The 20,985-nt window shown below is 35.6% G+C and overlaps 1 protein-coding gene across 2 annotated transcripts in view; it reads left to right on the top strand.

Annotated features, from left to right (window-relative positions):
* The first annotated feature begins 325 nt into the window (after positions 1-325).
* The window catches only part of LOC125661678 (receptor-type tyrosine-protein phosphatase kappa-like), a 47,785-nt gene continuing 27,125 nt past the window's right edge, over positions 326-20,985 (top strand). Inside the window, exons 1-2 of one of the 2 annotated variants that reach the window (XR_008797578.1) lie at positions 326-674; positions 13,744-13,977. Coding sequence is in view for 1 of the 2 variants with exons in the window: in XM_056146113.1 (XP_056002088.1) it covers positions 623-674; positions 13,744-13,977 (286 nt within the window). In the remaining variant the exon portion in view is untranslated. The remainder of the gene's footprint in view (positions 675-13,743; positions 13,978-20,985) is intronic. The other variant, XM_056146113.1, reaches the window with a different exon arrangement.

Raw genomic sequence — 20,985 nt, forward strand, 5'->3', positions numbered from 1 at the left:
CATTTTATTTGAATATTTATTAGAAATCCGTGTAGATCATGTTACATCCTGTCTGCCGACGGAACGTTATACAAAGGCAACTTTCCACGTGACCCGTCCTACAAATGAAGCAATACTATGCTATATTCTATTTTTTTAAGTACAATGCCATCAGATTAAATTTTGACAATGTTATTTGATTCAAAGTATGGGCCGATTTTAACATCTTCTGTAACTCTAGCTGTTTGGTAATTTGATATTTTTTGACATTTGTACATTTGCTCTTATCCATTACACAATGAGCCTCTTTACGGGTCGTCAGATCTTGTTTTGGGAACTTGTTTTGGAATGGGGCGGCCCAATGGTAGCATTCTATCACCGCGGCTATTGACACCATACAAAGAAATAGCTTGACAATTATGTGCACTGCGCTTATTTTACATTCATCTTGGATAAATAGAGATTGTATTTGAATTTTATTCTGTATGAATAGTCGACATAGTGTACCTAATATCTATATCATACAGCAAATGCATTGGATATCTATCAACAAATATATGTTATACTATTGCATGATTGGGTTACTTTCGGAGGAGTTCATTACAAATTATCTTCCTAGTTTAGATCTCAACACATCGCCATCATGTTACAGAAGTATTTGATTTTCTTGGCTTTACCACTGTCCACAGCTTACGGTATGACCTTGAATTATAATTCATATACCCTGTAAATGTATATAATGCTTTTAGCTTCTTACTAATTTAATATTTAGTTTAAATCATGTATTAATACTTATAAACACTGATAAAGACACATTTACGTCAACTGAAATGTATGTGTGTCTAAGTATTTAGCTTCTTTCACCGTAAGTGCAAAGAATTATCGACGCATTTCTTCCATAACTATGTACTGTTTAATGTCGTCTACTTTCATCATAAAATATATTTTTGCATGTATAATAATTATCGCACGCTCTTGTGTATTACGTTCCATTAATGTATTAACAGGTTACGCGTTTACTTATGTCTTCTTATTGAAGATAAATGCGTTACATTCTATGTTTCACTATGGACGATCATACATCACTGTGTATAAATGTTAAAATACAGAATTACATAATATGGCATTTTAACAGAAAAGCATTTTTGTGTATATACAGGATAATTAACCGATATTTAAATGATATGTACCAAAATAAATTGGCATTTTAACCCTTTCAATTTTTATTAAAGAAATATGTTGCAGTTGATTAGGTACATGTATTTAGAGAACATATCTAAATATCAGGTAATAGCGAGCGAAGCTCCCGTTGCGAAGGTTATCGCTCCAATGCTTACGAATGAGAACTGAACAAAACAATCTGCCATTAAACAGGGGTTTGAGTAATTTTAGTTTACATTTACCATCTTGCTCAAAGTTGACCTATTTCATTTTTACGAGAAGTGCATGTTATTATTTTTATTCTATATGTATATGGTGTACTTATCACATGCCTGTAAAACCGTATGGTTTTGTGCTAATAAACTGAATTGAAGTATCAAAGAGCGCATATATGAATTAAAGTTCAAAAGAAGTGAACTTCCAGTCGTGAATCAACACAAAAACCTCGTTCCAATGAATGCATATGCGAGTCATATGATTTCTTATTTATCAGCCGAAAAGTGGTGGGGATTTCCTAGTGCTCTAAAACCTCAATTTCCCACGTATCTTGGAGTTCAGGTGGAGCTAAATTGCGGGGATCAAATTTTACATAATAAATGGATCTTTAACTTCTCCTTTTTCAAAACAGCAAGGCTACCCTAGCCATATTGATATTCCAGTACTTACAATTAAGTCAACATTTGGCTCCGAGACAGGTTGAAAATAGATCTCACGAAACGCATACACATGTAATTATAGTGATTGTACTGTTTATTATGAAGGTCTTCCCTTTCAGACGGAAGACCTTATGGTGATTGCACTGTTTATTATTAAGGTCTTCCGTTTCAGACGGAATAACATATAGTGATCGTACTGTTTATTTTTTTTTCCTTTCGTAACACGCAATGTTTGGTGGATTTCACAGATTGTGGAGAACGATGATATTTCTAGACAGTTTTTTTTCAGTTTTTTATTTTCAAAATTCATTTCCGTTCGTGAGATATGTCCGATTTATTGCTTTTTGAAAGTAATTTTGTCCGGGGGTAAATTTGAAAAGGACTAAAGATAATCAAATGAAACTCTCAGGGATAATATATCTCTCAAGTCTATAGTGCATACACGTAATATTTTTGTCGCCGTCACTTGCGGTCGTCATCGGAAGTGATTAAAAGATTCGAAAATTTCAAACTTTTTCTTTCAAATTGAAACCTATACCAGTCTATAAGGTTTTGTTCAAAGTTTCTAAAAACGTTGACCCCACCGGAAGTTGAAGCTGCAACTTCCGGTTATATCAAAAAATTCTTTTCATTTTCTCATTTTTCAATGCCATAAATCTTGGTCATGATATAAGTTAATCACTTGAATTTTACATAAACAATAGGTCCTAAAAATGTCTAAAGTAGCTTGCAATATATTTTTAAAATTTACTTCCGGTCGTGAGATATGGTGTAGACAAATTTAGACTTACTTTAATTAATTTCTCAGGAACGAGTATAGATACACACTTGAAACTTGCAGGGTTATAGATCAGCAAAAATCCACGTTATACATATTCTGTATATGATAGTCCGTCACTTCCGGTTTAAACAGGAAGTCGTTGAAAAATATTTAAATTTTGTCAACACGATTTCTCAGGCTTGATGGATTATCTTGTCATTTACAGAGATGATAGAGAATTGTGTACTCTGAGACACCAATTTTCATTTTTCAATATTCACTTTCGTTCGTAAGATATGTCCAATTTCCGTTTTGTAAAACATCATTTTGTCCAGGGGTAATCTCAAAAACCTGAAGTGATTGAAAGAATCGCTAATTTAAAACTTTTTCTTTCAAATTGAAACCTATAGTAGATTATCAAGTCTCTTTCAAAGTGTCAAAAGAATATTGACCCTATCGGTAGCCAAAACGGCTACTTCCGGTTTATCGATAAAATGCTTTTATACTTTTCGGTTTGTTTTTTTTTTTTTTTTGTCCCCTATAAATCTCGCTTATATTTCAAGAGTTTGATATGATTTTACATATGTTAATAACATTTTCAACTTCAAAAGTTTTGTCATTTTTGTTTCTCAAAATGCACTTTCGGTCCGTAGTAGCCCACTACTTTTTCTTTCTTTAGTCTACTTATTTTTTTGATAACTCTTTCAAATAGAGACGTGCAAATTTCAGGGAATACAGACAGTGGAGAGTCGGTATGATATATGGGAAAACATATCTGAATAGGACTTCCGGCCGTCATCAGAAGTTACGAGAAAGTAGTAAAAAGTTCGATAGCATGCATCTCGTTTTTTGTTACATGTAAGGCACATTCTCTGATATATTTGAATGATTCTCGAAAGAATAGAGAGCTATGTACCGGAAGTGGTCTAACGGAGGACCTAATCATTACTAGTGACGAGCGTCTAGTTATCTCTATGATCATTATAAATGTATATACTTCAGTTATGATGATGGTTTACTATGACACGTTTATAATGTCGTTATTTTTGTTCGTAACTCGATCGGATGCTGTCACTTCTCGTAAAAACGCCATTGGTCAACTTTGAGCAAGCCGGCAAATATAGTTGTCGCCCATGATAGATATATTCGGTTCACTGAAAAAAGTTTACTTGATGCAAAAATAATATTCAGAGTCAGAACTTCTCAAACACATGTGCTATGATTGGTTGAGTGGTTTTATATTGTTTAACGGTCCTATGTAGAATTTTTCACTCATGTAGAGACTTCACTATTGCACTTGAAGGACTGCAAAGTTTAAGCATGTGATCGGCTTTTGAGCAGGAAGGGATCTTCATCGTACCACACCTGCTGTGACATGGTACTTCGGTTTTTCCGGTCTTATCCGAAGGATCGCCCCAAGTACATGTATGGAGCATAAAAATAATTCTGTGCATATTTCCTATCGTAGAATAAATAACCGATTAACAATATCACTTTCAACAAATGAACCTCACTTTTCAAAATATTCGTAGTGAAAGGAAAGAAATGACACCAATCCATATTGCCTGCATTTATTTTGCATTCCTTATAGAAGTTATGAGATTGATCAATGTTTGTTATCTTCACCCTTTCACCATTTGCCTCCGATGTTTTATTTTTTATCTTTTTTTATTATTATTTTGATTTGTACATGATGGGACTGACATCCGAATCTCACTTTTCAAAATATTCGTGGTGAAAGGGGAAAAAATGAAACCGAATTTATTTTGCATTATTTATAGAAGTTATGAATTTCATCAATGTTTGTTATCTTCACCCTTTCACCACTTCCCTCCGATTTTTTTAAAAGGTGATTCTCAGAAAGGGCTTCACATGTAATTGTACAGTGCTTGGTAGAAACATTAAGATATTAAACGCTGTTGCTCTTCAGAGGATGATATGACGTCCTATTTCATCTAAAAAAATTATAATAATCAACGTTTATGTTGAATGATTTTTAAAAATTTACATAAAGGAAAGAAATATGCATTTCGCGGAGTCCAATGTCGTATTGTATTGTCCGCATAATATAACTCGACCTATACCATACATGTGTATCTAGCCGTTTGTGTTGTCGCGAAATATCCTTATCATTGTTATTATCATTATTTACTGGGTATACTAACAGAACGAACTAAACTAATTAATCAACTAGATCCTTTGTACTTAAAGTACATCAATTTATCACAGGGGGCAACTTTGTTGTGGAGGTAGGGATTGGGCGTCTATTTGTTGTTGGATTCAAACATGCAATATTTGCTACATCAAATGAAATGATACAACACGAATAGCTCTCAATTTTGAGGACATATGTTAGTTCTGCCTGATAATTAAATAAAAATTAGGGATTGTAAATTTGAAATTTAAAAACACATTGCCATGAGGTGATTAAGTTCGCGTATATTTTTCTCTATTTTTTAATCAGAGGAGGAAGTCTTGACCCATGCTTGTCAGTAAACATAGCACTAGGTAGTTATGGGGATGTTTGATTTTATACTGTTTAACGTCTCTCTTGAGAATTTTTCACTCATATGGATACTTCACCCTTGTCGGTGAAGGGCTGCAAAATTTAGGTTTATGCTTGCAGCTACCGCCTTTTTAACATCTCTAGATCCACACATACCAACTCCAACTGAAGAATGAAAGAAACGTTACCACTACAGTGCCACAGATTAAACTTTAATTTTATCACATTGAATATGTCTTGTATGATCTGTGTCCATTAATTAAAAAGTGTTTACTTTTTTATCAAATTAACTGATTCATTGTTCATTTATTTTCCGAGATGTTTTTCACTCATATTGAGACATCGCCAGCTGTAGGTGAAGTACCGCAAATTTAGACTTATGCTTAACGCTTGGCAGTAGCAGTGGCAATTCCTTATTGTATCAATACCTGCCGAGTCGGGAGATCTCCGTTTCTAAGGTCATATCCAAAAGACTCATGATTCTCATTTTAAAATGCCGAGCATTTGGGGAATAAGCATTAACTACCTAAGTTAACGTCGTTGGTTCGACGCAGCCATAGCACATGTGGGGTTGGAACTAACGACTTCCTGGTTAAGAAGGATCAACTTAATACTCAATAAATCATAAAATAGGATTCTGATCTCAAACTATGGAACAGCTTACGTGATTTTTGGTGTGTATCTTATGAAACGCTCTAAAAATGGCGCTACGTTACAGTATGTAAATAAAAATAGCATGACTTTAAATGTGCAAACATTGGTCTTAGAGATGGAGTGGGACCACAAAATTTTATATTTCACATTTTCTGTTAAATTCTGTAAAAAAAAGTGAAAATTGGGGGAAATTGTAATAAGCATTTCTTATGGGCGCAATAGTATATTCCCCAACACCTTAAGATTTAGGGACAACCCAGCTGGATATAAAGCGATGTTTGCTATTGGTAAATGAAGGAATAAAACCAATATATGTATTCTACCCAAACTTACTTCTTTGTTCTTTTTTTTTTTTTTTTTTTTTTTTTTTTTTTTTTTTTTTTTTTACAAAAGCTGACTATGGTGCTCTATAGCAGATGATAAATTCTTACATGAAATACGAATTATGGGGCTGATGTAACAGCTGAAATTCCCTGATAAAAAATGTAGCATCAGTTTTACTGAGGCAATGTTGCACGTGTTCTCTAAACCTCTCCAATTTAACGGGTGTACTTCCTAATTCTCAGTTCTGTCTGTTGTCTACTGGGTCTATTACTTTGGGAATGTTTAGTTTTATGGGACGAGAATTAAGTTGTTTTTGGTGAATATATTGTTCTTACGTACATTTGATTGAAATAGTTCTCGGGTACGTGTCATGGGATAATTTACTCCATGCGAACAAATAGAAATCGTATGGATCAGACATCGCCCCATGAAATAGTTTCACTATAATCTAAACTACTTATCATAAGTCTTCTGGCCAATAGGACTACTACTCCCTTGATGCATGAAACCTAGCAAAGGTTGGGTGAGATGCAGAGTAAAGGCTACTGTAAATGATAAACGCATCAGTCCAATTCTCTATTGACTTCATTTCGACCTTGGCTTGAAAGTTTTCCCTCGTAATGAGCTTCCCTAATCATTAAAATAAATGGTATCATCAAGGGTTGCATTGTCGAAGAACAAGGTATATAAGCAGAATGGATTATTTCAGTTCGGATGCTATTGAAGACACCATTTAACAGAGGTGAGTAGGCAGAGTCCACTGAAATGGGGGCTTTAAAGAGCGAAGACACACCTGACATATTGGTGTAAGTGGACGTATTGTCAATAGTTTGAACTGTATTCCAAATTTGCTGACTGGGCTGATTGGATTATGCTCTTTCCCTGCTTTTCAAACCCATCCCTCGAGCAGTAGTTACTTCCCCTCGTCGGCCTTGGTGAATTAGTGGGATTTCACTGTGCATGTCATCCGACTCTCACATCCCCCTCCCCCTGTTTCAATGAGTGTGCAGCAATACGCAAGTTTCAAGATTAGAACTTTCCTGTGTAGGAGGTGCATTGCCAGTTTCAAGATTAGAACTCTCCTGTGTAGGAGGTGCATTTAGGGGAACTATGAAAACGTAAACAGAGTGGACCTACAGTCAGAGAGAAAGGTGATCAAATATATTACACCCGGTTTATTTTTAAATGTTTAATGTAGGAGATATAAAAAAAACTATCAAAAATGTTTTACTAAAATGAAACCATAAATACAGTGCCATATTTGCAAGTTATGATAAATAAGAACAGCGAAACAACGTTTCCTAATAAGAATTTCAAGTATTTCATCACTCCTTAAATACGTATCATTTACTTAGTTTGTGTATGCAAGGTGAAGATAACGAACAGCGATCAATCTCACAACTACTACAAGCAATTCAAAATAGATAGTTGGGCAAACACTGACCCCTGGACACTCCAAAGGTGGGATCAGGTGCCTAGGAGGAGTAACCATCCCCTGTTGACCGGTCACATCCGCCGTGAGCCCCATATCCTGATCAGGTAAACGGAGTTATCCGCAGTGTGCCAAGAACGGATTAACAATCGCTATGAAACACGTCGGACAGCATTTGACCCAAATCGAGGTTGTATTGACGAACTAGATCGTTATAACGACCATAGAATTTGCGAAATGCTGACTTCAATCGAGACTGTTGAAATCCCTGTACCATCAACTTGTTTGTCAGTAGCTTACCTCGATTTAAAAACTGACTATACCCAGAACAAGCTCTTGCATATCGAATCAGTTGAGATATATAAACACCCTATGCAGGTGATAATGGAATATTGCTGCATAAATGTGGGAGGTTGACGATGGAGAAGCTGAAATCATCCCGTTTGTCATACAGTTGAGTTGTCAGTTTGTAGTTAATGTCTACTTGCAATAAAATATCTACGTATGAAACAGAAGTGGACGACTCTGTGATGTCTTTTATTTCGAGCTCACAGGGATATATCAAATCGACATATGAATGAAATCTATCATTGTTAATAGACAAAACGTCATCGATATATCTAAAAGTCGAATTGAAGGTCACAGTGAGAGAATTTTTCTTCTCACGTGGACGTTTTTGAATAAATTCTGCTTCATATGAATATAAAAACAGGTCAGCTAACAAAGGAGCACAATTCGTGCCCATGGGAATTCCAACAGACTGTTGAAAGACCTGATCACCAAAGACCACGAAGATATTGTCAATGAGGAACTCTAGCATATTTTTCATTTCAACTTCAGAGTACTTGTGCGTGGAATCAGAGTGGTGTTTAATAAAGTAAGTTTGTGAATGACTGATCACTAGATATGAATATTTCCCTTTTCCGTTTTTGTTGAAGAAGCAACTGTCTATGATGTTAATAAGTCTAGTCTTTAATTTATCGTGAGGAATGGTCGTGTATAGTGTTGAAAAGTCATAGGTTTTCATGCTATTGATTAGGTAAAAATTCTGTGATTTCAAGTTTACTAAAAGTTCTTTAGAATTTTTAGAATCAACATTTGATTAACACCACTTCTGGCATATGTAGTCGCACAGTAAGTGTGAAGTTTCTCCTTCACAGCTGTTAGCATTTTCGTGAGGAGCAAAGATAGGGGCTTGGTAGAGCACTTACTTGATCCAGCATATCTTTGTTTGTAAGGGTTTTTCTGTAGTTTAGGAATCCAGTATAGGTACGGTAACTCATATTCATTCGACCCATTGACTGGAATATTAAATGTGTTTAAAACGGAAGCATGGTTTTGAAGAAGTTCGTCTTTTGAAAGGGCAGTTAGAGTATAAGTATGATTACCAAAAGTGGAATTAATGCCAAGTTGTGTATCAGTCGAAGTCGGGTGATGAAACTGAATATAATAAACTTACTGAGAACATTCATTTATTTGTCCAACGCACGTGTGTAAACAAGTTGTTTTGCGAATTACTATGCACGAGAGTTCTCCAAAGGGAAATCACTCGGACATATCTTGAAACCGGCGTATTGCTCCGCTATTTCGACTTCTTTTTTTCTCTAGGGCGGCATTTTGATGTCGATTTTAATGTAATCTATAAGAACAGAATAACAATATAATATACGTAATTATCCTATCAGAATAAATGACGTGTGCGTTTTCTGCAAGAAAAAATATTTTTGAAGTACACAATCCACTTTAATCCACGATTATTTATGACTTTAAAATGACGCAGTTTACTTTAGAACGTATTGAAAGCCATGCATAATTAAACAAAGGTACGATATCAAAATCATAATGCAAAATTACACGATAGTTTTGCGAATTTTTCAATGCGTCTGCACCTTGTGATATCTTCGAACGAAAAATAATATGTATGGCAAACATATAGAACTATATAACGAGAATATGACAGCCCGCCTCATACAAATACCGTCTATGCCCAAGGACACATATTTCTCGCCTAAAATAAAGAAATCTATTTTGTATGCTCTAAGAGATTAAGTACTAGTGATACGCAAAATATTTAGTGAATCCTTCTAGAGCTAACTTAAAAGTTATAAAAGCGTCGAACTGAAAATAATTCGAAATGAAAAATGAAGAAGATAAACTCGCTCATGATATGTGTTCAAATAGTCTTTCAAGCAAGTAAACTGAAAGCCATTGAACATTGCAAAAGTTTTAAGACATTATGGTAAATCATTCCGCAAATAGCAGCAGTTCTTTTGAAGTATTGTTAAGCCATTCTTGGCACACTGATGTTGACTGCGGATAACTCCGTTTACTTGATCAGGATATAGGGCTCACGGCGGGTGTGACCGGTCGACAGGGGGATGCTTACTCCTCCTAGGCACCTGATCCCACCTTTGGTGTGTCCAGGGGTTAGTGTTTGCCCAACTATCTATTTTGTATTGCTTTTAGGAGTTGTGAGGTTGATCACTGTTCGTTATCTTCACCTTTCATTCTGCTCTTGATTTGTGGTACGAAAAGAGGTAATAACTAGTGCTCAGTTTAGTCGATATAGGAACTGAAGACTGGGCTAAGTTCTGCAAAACGCTGTACAGCATTGCGAATTTTCGTTACAGCAAAAATCTTCTACGATCACATCATTCTCGTGGAATCCTGTGGTACTCTGTTTCCCTTTAATTATGTGTAAAACTTATACGGTACGTGTGAATAGAGCTACGGCATAGGATATTCTACCACGCTACTAGTACAAATAGCATGTATGCATAAAGGAATACAGTATTATTCTACAAGGTAAAATAATCTTACGAGACACAGCATGAGATATTCCCACACCCCTTCTGACCGTAGTGAAAGCGGCGGAGGAAAGTAATATGTGCAACACAGAGTACAAGATACAGACTCGTAGCAAGAACCTATAATATGTAACAACGGTTCTGCTATGGCTGTCCTTTCAGGACACCGATACGATGTCATTACATGTACGAACCTTAAACACGACCACCTTCCTAATTCCACCACGGACATATCAAAGACTAATTAAACTTTGAGTTTCCACACTTGCAATCTAACTGAATAACCACGCATACCTTCCCGCAAAAACATAACTATATAATCCTAATTCAGTATATATTTTTCTTTACATTCATTATTATGCTTCAGCAATCTTAATTACTACGTCATATAATGAATTATTCCTAAAACTGGATGCATTCATATTAAAGAAGACTGAATTATTCTTCCCTTAAACACAATATTGGATAAGAAATTTGTTGGAAGAAAATATACTGAAAGGATTATTCATTATTGATTCCATTTGGAATACATCCAGTAGGCCTTTAACTTTTAGTGTTGACTATTGTAATAAGCGAGGGTCTATACTTCTCAGCAATTAACCCTTACTAATTTATCTCCCTCTTGATATTCGCCTTTGAACGTTTAATTTTTTTATCTTTACTGATGTGCAAGTATGGCATATTCTGTGGCCTAGTTGAAGTGTTTTCATTCTTTACCAAAAACCGAACACATTATTTAACAATTTTACCTCAGCAAAATTATTGATAATATTATTTCATGCATAAGATAATACTATACTGTGGAATCATTAGAATTCGTGGTGGCTCAATTTTCGTGGAATTCGTGGGTACCCCTCACCCACAAATTCACATCCTAAACGAATAAACTAGTTTACAAGAATTTAAAAAAAATACAGACATTTACGAAATTACGTCCCCATGAACCCGTAAAAATTCAGCAAATCCACGAAAATTGGCCCTCATAAATTTAAATGATTCTACAATATTCACTGTCCTCTCCCACTATCATCTTGTCTTCACCTTTTGCATTTATTTTTCTATAATCGCATTTGCTTTGACTGTAACCGTAATTGTTACCCAGAACTTGCTCTGAGAGAACACTTCAAATACATATATACATTGTTAAGAGTATATTTAGCAACTATTGCTAAAACGATTAAAATGTAGTGATCATTAAAAATATTCAAAAATTTAAATAATTGAAATGTTGATTTCTGTTACACATAATTGTGGAATAAAAAATCCAGATAAATCACAGTTGTATGAATTCTATATCTATCAAAGTATTCTATATTTATATGAAACGGAAATATTCATATCTAGTGATCAGTCATTCAAAAACTTACTTTGTTAAACACCACTCTGATTCCACGCACAAGTACTCTGAAGTTGAAATAAAAAATATGCTAGAGTTCCTCATTGACAATATCTTCGTGGTCTTTGGTGATCAGGTCTTCCAACAGTCTGTTGGAATTCCCATGGGCACGAATTGTGCTCCTTTGTTAGCTGACCTATTTTTTATATTCATATGAAGCAGAATTTATTCAAAAACTTCTACGTGAGAAGAAATAATCTCTCGCTGTGACCTTCAATTCGACTTTTAGATATATCGATGACGTTTTGTCTATTAACAATGATAGTTTCATTCATATGTCGATTTGATATATCCCTGTGAGCTCGAAATAAAGGACACCACAGAGTCGTCCACTTCTGCTTCATACTTAGATATTTTATTGAAAGTAGACATTAACGGCAAACTGACAACTCAACTGTACGACAAACGGGATGATTTCAGCTTCTCCATCGTCAACTTCCCACATTTATGTAGCAATATTCCATTATCACCTGCATAGGGTGTTTATATATCTCAACTGATTCGATATGCAAGAGCTTGTTCTGGGTATAGTCAGTTTTTAAATCGAAGTAAGCTACTGACAAACAAGTTGATGGTACAGGGATTTCAACAGTCTCGATTGAAGTCAGCATTTCGCAAATTCTATGGTCGCTATAACGATCTAGCTCGTCAATACAACCTCACATTGGGTCAAATGCTGTCTGACGTGTTTCATAGGGATTGTTAAGCCGTTCTTGGCACACTGATTTTGACTGTGGATAACTCCGTTTACCTGATCAGGATATGGGGCTCACGGCGGGTGTGACCGGTCAAAAGGGGATGCTTACTCCTCCTCGGCACCTGATCCCACCTCTGGTGTGTCCAGGGGTCCGTGTTTGCCCAACTATCTATTTTGTGTTGCTTGTAGGAGTTATGAGATTGATCGCTGTTCGTTATCTTCACCTTGCATGTACAAGCCTCAATGTACAAGGAGAGACAACTCTTCATATACCGGAAGGTTAAAGATAACAGCGTTTGGTGATATAGTTCGATATTTGACATTTAAACTTTAATTAAACTAAAAGTTCAAAATAAATTACTGCTATTATACACATGCAAGGTGAAGATAACGAACAGTGATCAATCTCATAACTCCTACAAGCAATACAAATTAGATAGTTGGGCAAACACGGACCCCTGGACACACCAGAGGTGAGATCAGGTGCCTAGGAGGAGTAAGCATCCCCTGTTGACCGGTCACATCCGCCGTGAGCCCCATATCCTGATCAGGTAAACGGAGTTATCCGCAGTCAAAATCAGTGTGCCAAGAACGGCTTAACAATGGGTATGAAACACGTCAGACAGCATTTGACCCAAATCGAGGTTGTATTGACGAACTAGATCGTTATAACGACCATAGAATTTGCGAAATGCTGACTTCAATCGAGACTGTTGAAATCCCTGTACCATCAACTTAACAATAAAAATTGACAAGATATATGTGTTAAATAATAAGAAATTACTAAGTTTCAAAACGTTTATTTTTGATGCCTTATTTCTATGCCAAGTTCAAAGGCAGGGGGGCTCCAATGGATACAATGCAAATATAAGTAATAAACAACGATTATTCAGTGAACATGTAAAACTTATATGGTACCAATTTTGATGCACCAGATGCGCATTACGACAAATAATGTATCTTCAATGATGCTCAACCGAATAGCAATTATAGCATATTCTCCAAGATGCGCTAACGCGCAATAAAAGCATTTGACCCAATGATGGGTTGTATTGGCAAACCAGATCGTTTTAATGACCATAGAATTTGCGAAATGCTGACTTTTGAAACCCTCGAAGAATGTTATAAGATGTCAAAATTAAGTAAACAACAAGATGCGTTCTAAGTACTGGGGACAAACAATTTTGATTTCCATAAAAAAGTAATAACCATGCTTTATGAGTTCAACAACAGAAAATGAAAATCATTTCAGTGTTACTGTACTCTGGAATCGAGTTTTACTGTGGCGTGTCCATATGGAAATTACATTACTGTAAATAAATGTATGGTTTCGTACGTTAGATAATCGAAAGTTGTTTACATTTTCTACAGAAAACATTGCCCTCAACAAACCGGCATGGCAACTTCATCAATATGGACCAGGTAACGACATATTCAATGCAAGTAATGCTGTAGATGGATTCAAATCTAACCTCACTGCCTGGGGAGGAGAGTGTGCCATATCAAATAATGATAAACAGATAGCCACATGGAGAGTGGACCTAGAGGATATCCTCAGTATACGTCACATTACCATTTATTACAGGACGGGGAATGCTGCATGGAGTAAGCTACTTAGTTATTCGCACTCGGGATTGAGAACATGTTTTCATTTTTGCTTTTATAAATATATCATAAAAATTATCAATGCCTGAAACAATTTTCTGAAAGTTGAAGATAACGAACAGTGATCACAACTACCACAAGCAATACAAAAGAGACATTTGGACAAACACGGACCCCTGGGCACACCAAATGTAGAATCAGATGCCTAGGAGGAATAAACAATTCATTTTGACCGGTCACCCCCGCCGTGAGCCCTATATCCTGATCAAGTAAACGGAATTATCCGTAGTCAGAATCAGTGTGCCGAGAACAGGCTAGAAATCGGTATGAAACACGTCAGACACCATTTGACTCAATGATAGGTTGTATGGCAAACTAGATCATCATAACGACCATATAATTTGCGAAATGTTGACTTCAATCGAGACTGTTGAAACTCTTGTACTATCAACGTGTTTGTCATAAGCTTTCCTCGATTTAAAAACTGAGATTAAACACTATATTCAGGTGATCATGGAATTTTGCTACATTAATATGGGAAGTTGGTGATGGAGAGGCTTGTCAGAAAGTTGAGTTGTTAGCTTGCCATTGATATCTACTTTCAATAATATATTCCAGTATGAAACAGAATTGGACGACTCTGTGATGTCTTTTATTTCTAGTTCACTGTCATTTATCAAACCGACATATGAATGAAAGTTATTATTGTTGATGAATAAAACATCGTCGATATATCAAAATGTCGAATTGAAGTCCACAGCAAGAGATTTTTTATTCTCATGTAGATTCTTTTTTTTTTTTTTAAAGAATCTTCTTCATAAAAATATAAAAACAGGTCAGCTGACAAAGAAGCACAATTTGTGCCCATGGGAATTCCAACAGACTGCTGGAAGACCTAATCACCAAAGACCGCGAGGATAATGTCAATGAGGATTTATTTTAACTTCGGAGTACTTGTGCGTGGAATCAGAGTGGTGTTCAACAAAGTATTTTTTGGAGGACTGATCACTAGATATGAATATCTGCCTTTTCTATTTTGTTGAAGAAGCAACTGTCTATGATGTCAAAAGGTCTAGTCGTTAATTTACCGTGGTGAATGGACGTGCAAAGTGTTGAAAAGTCATGCATATTGACGTTGTTGATTTGAGAAAAGTTTTGCTATTTCAAGTTTACTAAAAGTTCTTCAGAATTTTTCAGAATCCATATTTGATTAACACCATTTATGGCAAATGCAGTCACACAGTACATTTGAAGTTTCACCTTCACATCTGTTAATTTGTTCGGGAGGAGCAAATATGGGGGCTTGGTAGAGCACTTACTGGATCCAGCAATGTATCTTCGTTTTAAGGATTTTTATGCAGTTTAGGAATCCAGTATAGGTACGGTAATTCATATTCATTCAACCCATTGACTGGGATATTAAATGTGTCTAAACCTGAAGCATGTTTTTTGAAGAATTTCCTGTTTTCAAAGGACAGTTGGAGTATAAGTACGATTACCAAAAATGGAATTAATGACACGTTAGTTTAAAATACAGTTGTAATAATGACCCTTACAAAGAGAGATAATGTTGTTACAAGCTTTGTCAGCTAGAACCAAAAGATACCTCATGTAACCAATCCAATTCTTTTATTACTTCTGGTTTACTAAACCCAGGGTATATTGTACGTACTTTTCATACTTTCTTAAAATTGAAGTTCGTCGATAAATATATAACTCAATGATATAAAGATGTTTTCAACTGAATTCGATCAGTGTTGAATAATGCAGGGTGAAGATAACGAACAGTGATCAATCTCATAACTTCTACAAGCAATACAAAATAGATAGTTGGGCAAACACGGACCCCTGGACACACCAGAGGTGGGATCAGGTGCCTAGGAGGAGTAAGCATCCCCTGTTGACCGGTCACACCCGCCGTGAGCCCCATATCCTGATCAGGTAAACGGAGTCATCCGCAGTGAAAATCAGTGTGCCAAGAACGGCTTAATAATCGGTATGAAACACGTCAGACAGCATTTGACCCAAATCGAGGTTGTATTGACGAACTAGATCGTTATAACGACCATAGAATTTGCGAAATGCTGACTTCAATCGAGACTGTTGAAATCCCTGTACCATCAACTTGTTTGTCAGTAGCTTACCTCGATTTAAAAACTGACTATACCCAGAACAAGCTCTTGCATATCGAATCAGTTGAGATATATAAACACCATATGCAGGTGATAATGGAATATTGCTACATAAATGTGGGAAGTTGACGATGGAGAAGCTGAAATCATCCCGTTTGTCATACAGTTGAGTTGTTAGTTTGCCGTTAATGTCTATGAAGTGTTAATTGTTAATTGACATTCAGTATGTTGGCTAAATTTTTTCATATCCATACCACTGAATTTAAATGTATAATTTAGGCATTAGACTCTAAGTGCAAGAATCAAAGTATCTTCTTCTCTTTGATTCGCTTTCGTTTGCAGTAACAGCATACATAGGTTGCCCTTTCATTGTTCTAAAGTCGGTTTTGTCCATCTATGCTTGAGGAAGACTGACCACTGGTATCACATTTAGTTTTACGTATGTTGCTGTATGGGAAATATAATTTCCCTACCAAAGTCCTCACGAAAATAAGAATATTTTAATGACAGTAGACAGTAGACACACATAAATTCCCTGGACCCTGTGCATCAGCGGTAATTGTTATTGTTGATTATGCAAAAGTGATTACAACGATTACAATTCCCTTGACTTATTTGTCAGGAGAATGCATCGATTTAAAATTTGATCATACGCGGAACATACTCAATGAAAGACATAAAAACCATATGCATATGGATAGATTATTAAGTGGTTATATTGCCTCATATTTGTTAAAACATCTGAGAGTGCCATTAAACCCCCTAAAGCAAAAAAAGCAATTGTTGTCTGAAATTTGTTTCTGCTTTAGATTCAAATGATTATGTTGAGGAAATAGCTAGTGTGTCCAGTAATGTGTTTAATTATAATTTAATAAATATAATTAATAAAAAATAATGCCGTACGGTTTCTACACGGATCACTGGATGTGGGCGGAGCTTATGTATGGTCATTGTTATTTACCTGGAATTTACCTGACCAAAAGATCAGAGTGTTATGTATACTTTTGATATACACAGGAAATGTCTCAGGGACGTCTGCAGATTTTCAGTGGTGATAGTGTTTGTATAATGGTTGTATCTCTAACGGTAGCTGACACACAGTCTACACCCGACACACAGTCTACACTCACCACCTCTCTCTCTCTCTCTCTCTCTCTCTCTCTCTCTCTCTCTCTCTCTCTCTCTCTCTCTCTCTCTCTTTCTCTCTCTCTCTGCGAGAAAATAGCAGTTGTGGACAGGTCCATGTTATCAAAACTCAGGTACATTGTATACTGGGCTTCCTCAAGATTTAAAGAATGCCTGTACTAATTGACTGTGATTGCTATCAAAACACCTCTCTGGGGTCCCTCCAGACCACAGTCTCTGCAGATGTCACTCCCCCTGAAATATGTTGTTAAATGTTTGAATGACAGGCGGCTTACCATTTAGGGGTGTTAACTTAAAATTGGGCCTTTAATGGAGATCCTTGTTGCTTTTTTCTGCATTTCAATGTCCATTCAGTTCTTTTTTCTGCTAGTTCTTGGTGGAGTCTCCATTGTCATCAATTCCTGAAATGACTGTTTGTACCGCGTATCAACAGATCAGGAGACTCTCTAATACTGTCGCATTTTGAAACATAAATAGCTGCTGCTGCGTCCATACTTGATCTCGCATTTGAATTATACATCTTATGGCAGTTTTTAGATTTATCGCTGTTCGTTGTTTTCGCCTTTTCACAAGGATGGTATTGTTGAGTACTATTATCCTTGCTTCCTGTAGAACGACATGCAGAACTCTTACTGTCTGTAAGTATCTTCTGACTCTTGAGCAGTCAATTCTTGGTGTTGGTTGAGCAAAACAGTGTCTCCTCTGTTTTCCTCTTGGAAATTCCTGTATGACCTGAAATATGGAAATTGAATTGATAATTTATCATACCCAAAAACTTGTTACACTAGTGCCATCACAGTAAGCCCACAATAAGATACGTGTTTCCGGTTTCCCTGCCCAATCTACCTTCTTGCTGTCGATTCTGAATATTTTTGTGATTATATACACGTATGTAAAAGAAAATACAAATCTTATATTTGGAATTTCTATCTGTCTGTATTGGAGTTTCTCTGATTTACATTTTACAACTATTGATCTTCAAAATGAGTGAAAGGTATTTGCAATGTATATAGATCTATATTTAAAGCATATCAAAAACTAAGATGTCAAATAAATTGTTTTAATATAATAAAATGGTTTACCTACCTATCCTACCTAATGTTTTAAGAGTGAAATAGGAAAGACACGTGTATTTTATTTACACCTAATCTAGAGTCAAATACCATCTTTTTGAAACACCTACATATTCACAAATTATGAAGCAGTCTAATATGGTGTAAAAGATACGATGAATGGTAATTGCGAATACTTAATACATGTATATCATATGTGAGTCTGCGACTCTTGTAAAAACACTGTAGATAAGTTCAAAGATTTTAATTGCTCAGCCCTACAAGTTTTCGATTCTAAAATGGTAATACAATAAACAGTGAATGAACTCATCTACATACACATACCCAAAAGTTGAAAGAATAATCTTACTGTCACCAGGCAACCATGCAAGGTGCGAAAAAGGTACTCGTCCTGGACAAGTTAAAATTGTCTCAGGAAGAGTGAATGGCATAGTACACTTGTCATTAGTGTCAAATAAGATGTTCTGTAATTGATGGGTTTTTTACAGTGTTGACTAAAAACTACTTTCCGTTTGCACGAGTCTACGACAAAATTGTCAACATCTGGGAACTTATCTGCACTAAACATGCTAACGTGTAATTCAAAGATATATTTTAAAGTTTTTTTATTGAAGAAACTGTTTTCTTTCAAAAAAGAAATAAATTATAATACAAATGATTCATCATGTGGTCCTATGTAAAACTTATACGGTACCAATTTTGATGCACCAGATGCGCATTTTGACAAATTATATCTCTTCAGTGATGTTCAACCGAAATGTTTGAAATCCGAAATAACAATGACGTTTTAGAGGTATGATAGGCAATAACAGTGTGCCAAAAAAGTGGAGTCAAATTCGTTTAAGGATAAGAGCTATGCGTGAGGGAGATAATCCTTAATTTTGAAATGAATTTCTAAATTTTATAATAGCAATTAAATATACATCCGTATTTTCAAGCTAGTAACAAAGTACTTAGTTACTGGGCTGTAGAGACCCTCGGGGACTGACAATCCAACAGCAGAGGCCTCAACCCAGGGGTCATAATACAAAACTTATACAGTACCAAGAGCTATGCGTGAGGGAGATAATCCTTAATTTTGAAATGAATTTCTAAATCTCTTATATGTAGGTCCTGATATTTAGTGCAATGTCCTGATAAGATGTGTTTACAAAATAATATATTTTACAAGTTCATATTCTAATTATGTTTATGATTTTTGATTATATACCAATATTCATATTGTTTAGGTTTAAACAAAAATGGGTACATTTATATAACATTTTATCGTGCCATCAGGTAATTCTGATTTAAGGATTAAGATAATTACGTAATGCTCTATGTATGATATGTCAGCCCGTAGATCAGACATTGTGATAGAAACAAAAAAGCCCTATCAAAGCCCTATCAAAGCGACCTAACCCAAATCCCACCACTGCTACCAATTTATGTAACGTGTTTTGTCCGTGAATTTGAATAGATCCACAATCAAATAAAATGATTGCATATGCATAAAAATGGCAATAAAGCAATAGTTACGAAACATGATGATGTGAACAAGAACGAGTCAATATATACAGATTGGTCTTAGTATCATCTATCCTTAATATAAAATCAAATAAATTGGATTTGGTATATGGTCTGTGTTCGGGCAGGTATGTTTCTTCTAAGCACCTGTCCTATATAAGTACGGGTCTCGGATGTATCTCCAGATCTGTCCTATACCCAGACAGAGCTCAACTACAATTATGGAAATATTAAAGCTTTAATACCCTGTATAAACACCCTAAAACCAGTAAACTAATCACATATGCTCAATATAACCAGGGTTAGCTTTATGTTTGCTTACCTCTTCAGTTGAGATCTTTCTCTTTGAGCTCCGAACGTGAACTGCTGAAATATCGCTTATCACCGCCTTATATACTGGTGTGCACCCGAACTAACCTCGGACGTTTTTGTAATGAACAACAATAAAGCCCGGTATACGTAATAGATAGATACATTCCTAGCACGACTTGTCTTAGCCCAACCGTTAATTATCACAATATGTTAAATACATCTCGATCCTGTTCTAAATAATTCGAGGACAAATATTTACAGACTTTGTAATGAGCGGGTTTATATACATGTATTTCTCATGGCAGATATTTTATGAAAGAACGAACATTGCTTATCTTAAACGATGTTGTAATAGATTGAAAGAAAGTGGAGGAAGTTAAGATACCGTTTCGTATGAACTTTTATCATATCCACTTATTTGTTTTTACATTGACCACTTTGTTGTATTGGTTGGTAGCTATTTATACATGTATCATGCCTTACTCTTGTTGACGTATATCTCCAACAAATCAGTGTCAACACGTTTTTACTCCGGAAATTGCAATTATTTTCTATATACATGTACATCTAAAACATAAACGTATACATGTTCAAACTTATCCTATTCAAAATCAGAGAAAAAAGCATACAACAAACTGTCTTTAATAATCGGATGCAGTTTTCAAATCGAGGCAGGCTTCTGACAAACAAGTCAATGATGCATGAGTTTCAGCAGTCTCGTTTAAATTCAGCATTTCACAAATTCTAAGGTCGTTATAATGTAGATCATTATACGGTTAATGTTTCTTAATTTGCATCATTAGGATAAGAATTTCTACCACAACGCCAGACCAGTTTGC

Source organism: Ostrea edulis, chromosome 8 (assembly GCF_947568905.1).
Source record: "Ostrea edulis chromosome 8, xbOstEdul1.1, whole genome shotgun sequence".
NCBI classification, from domain to species: domain Eukaryota; kingdom Metazoa; phylum Mollusca; class Bivalvia; order Ostreida; family Ostreidae; genus Ostrea; species Ostrea edulis.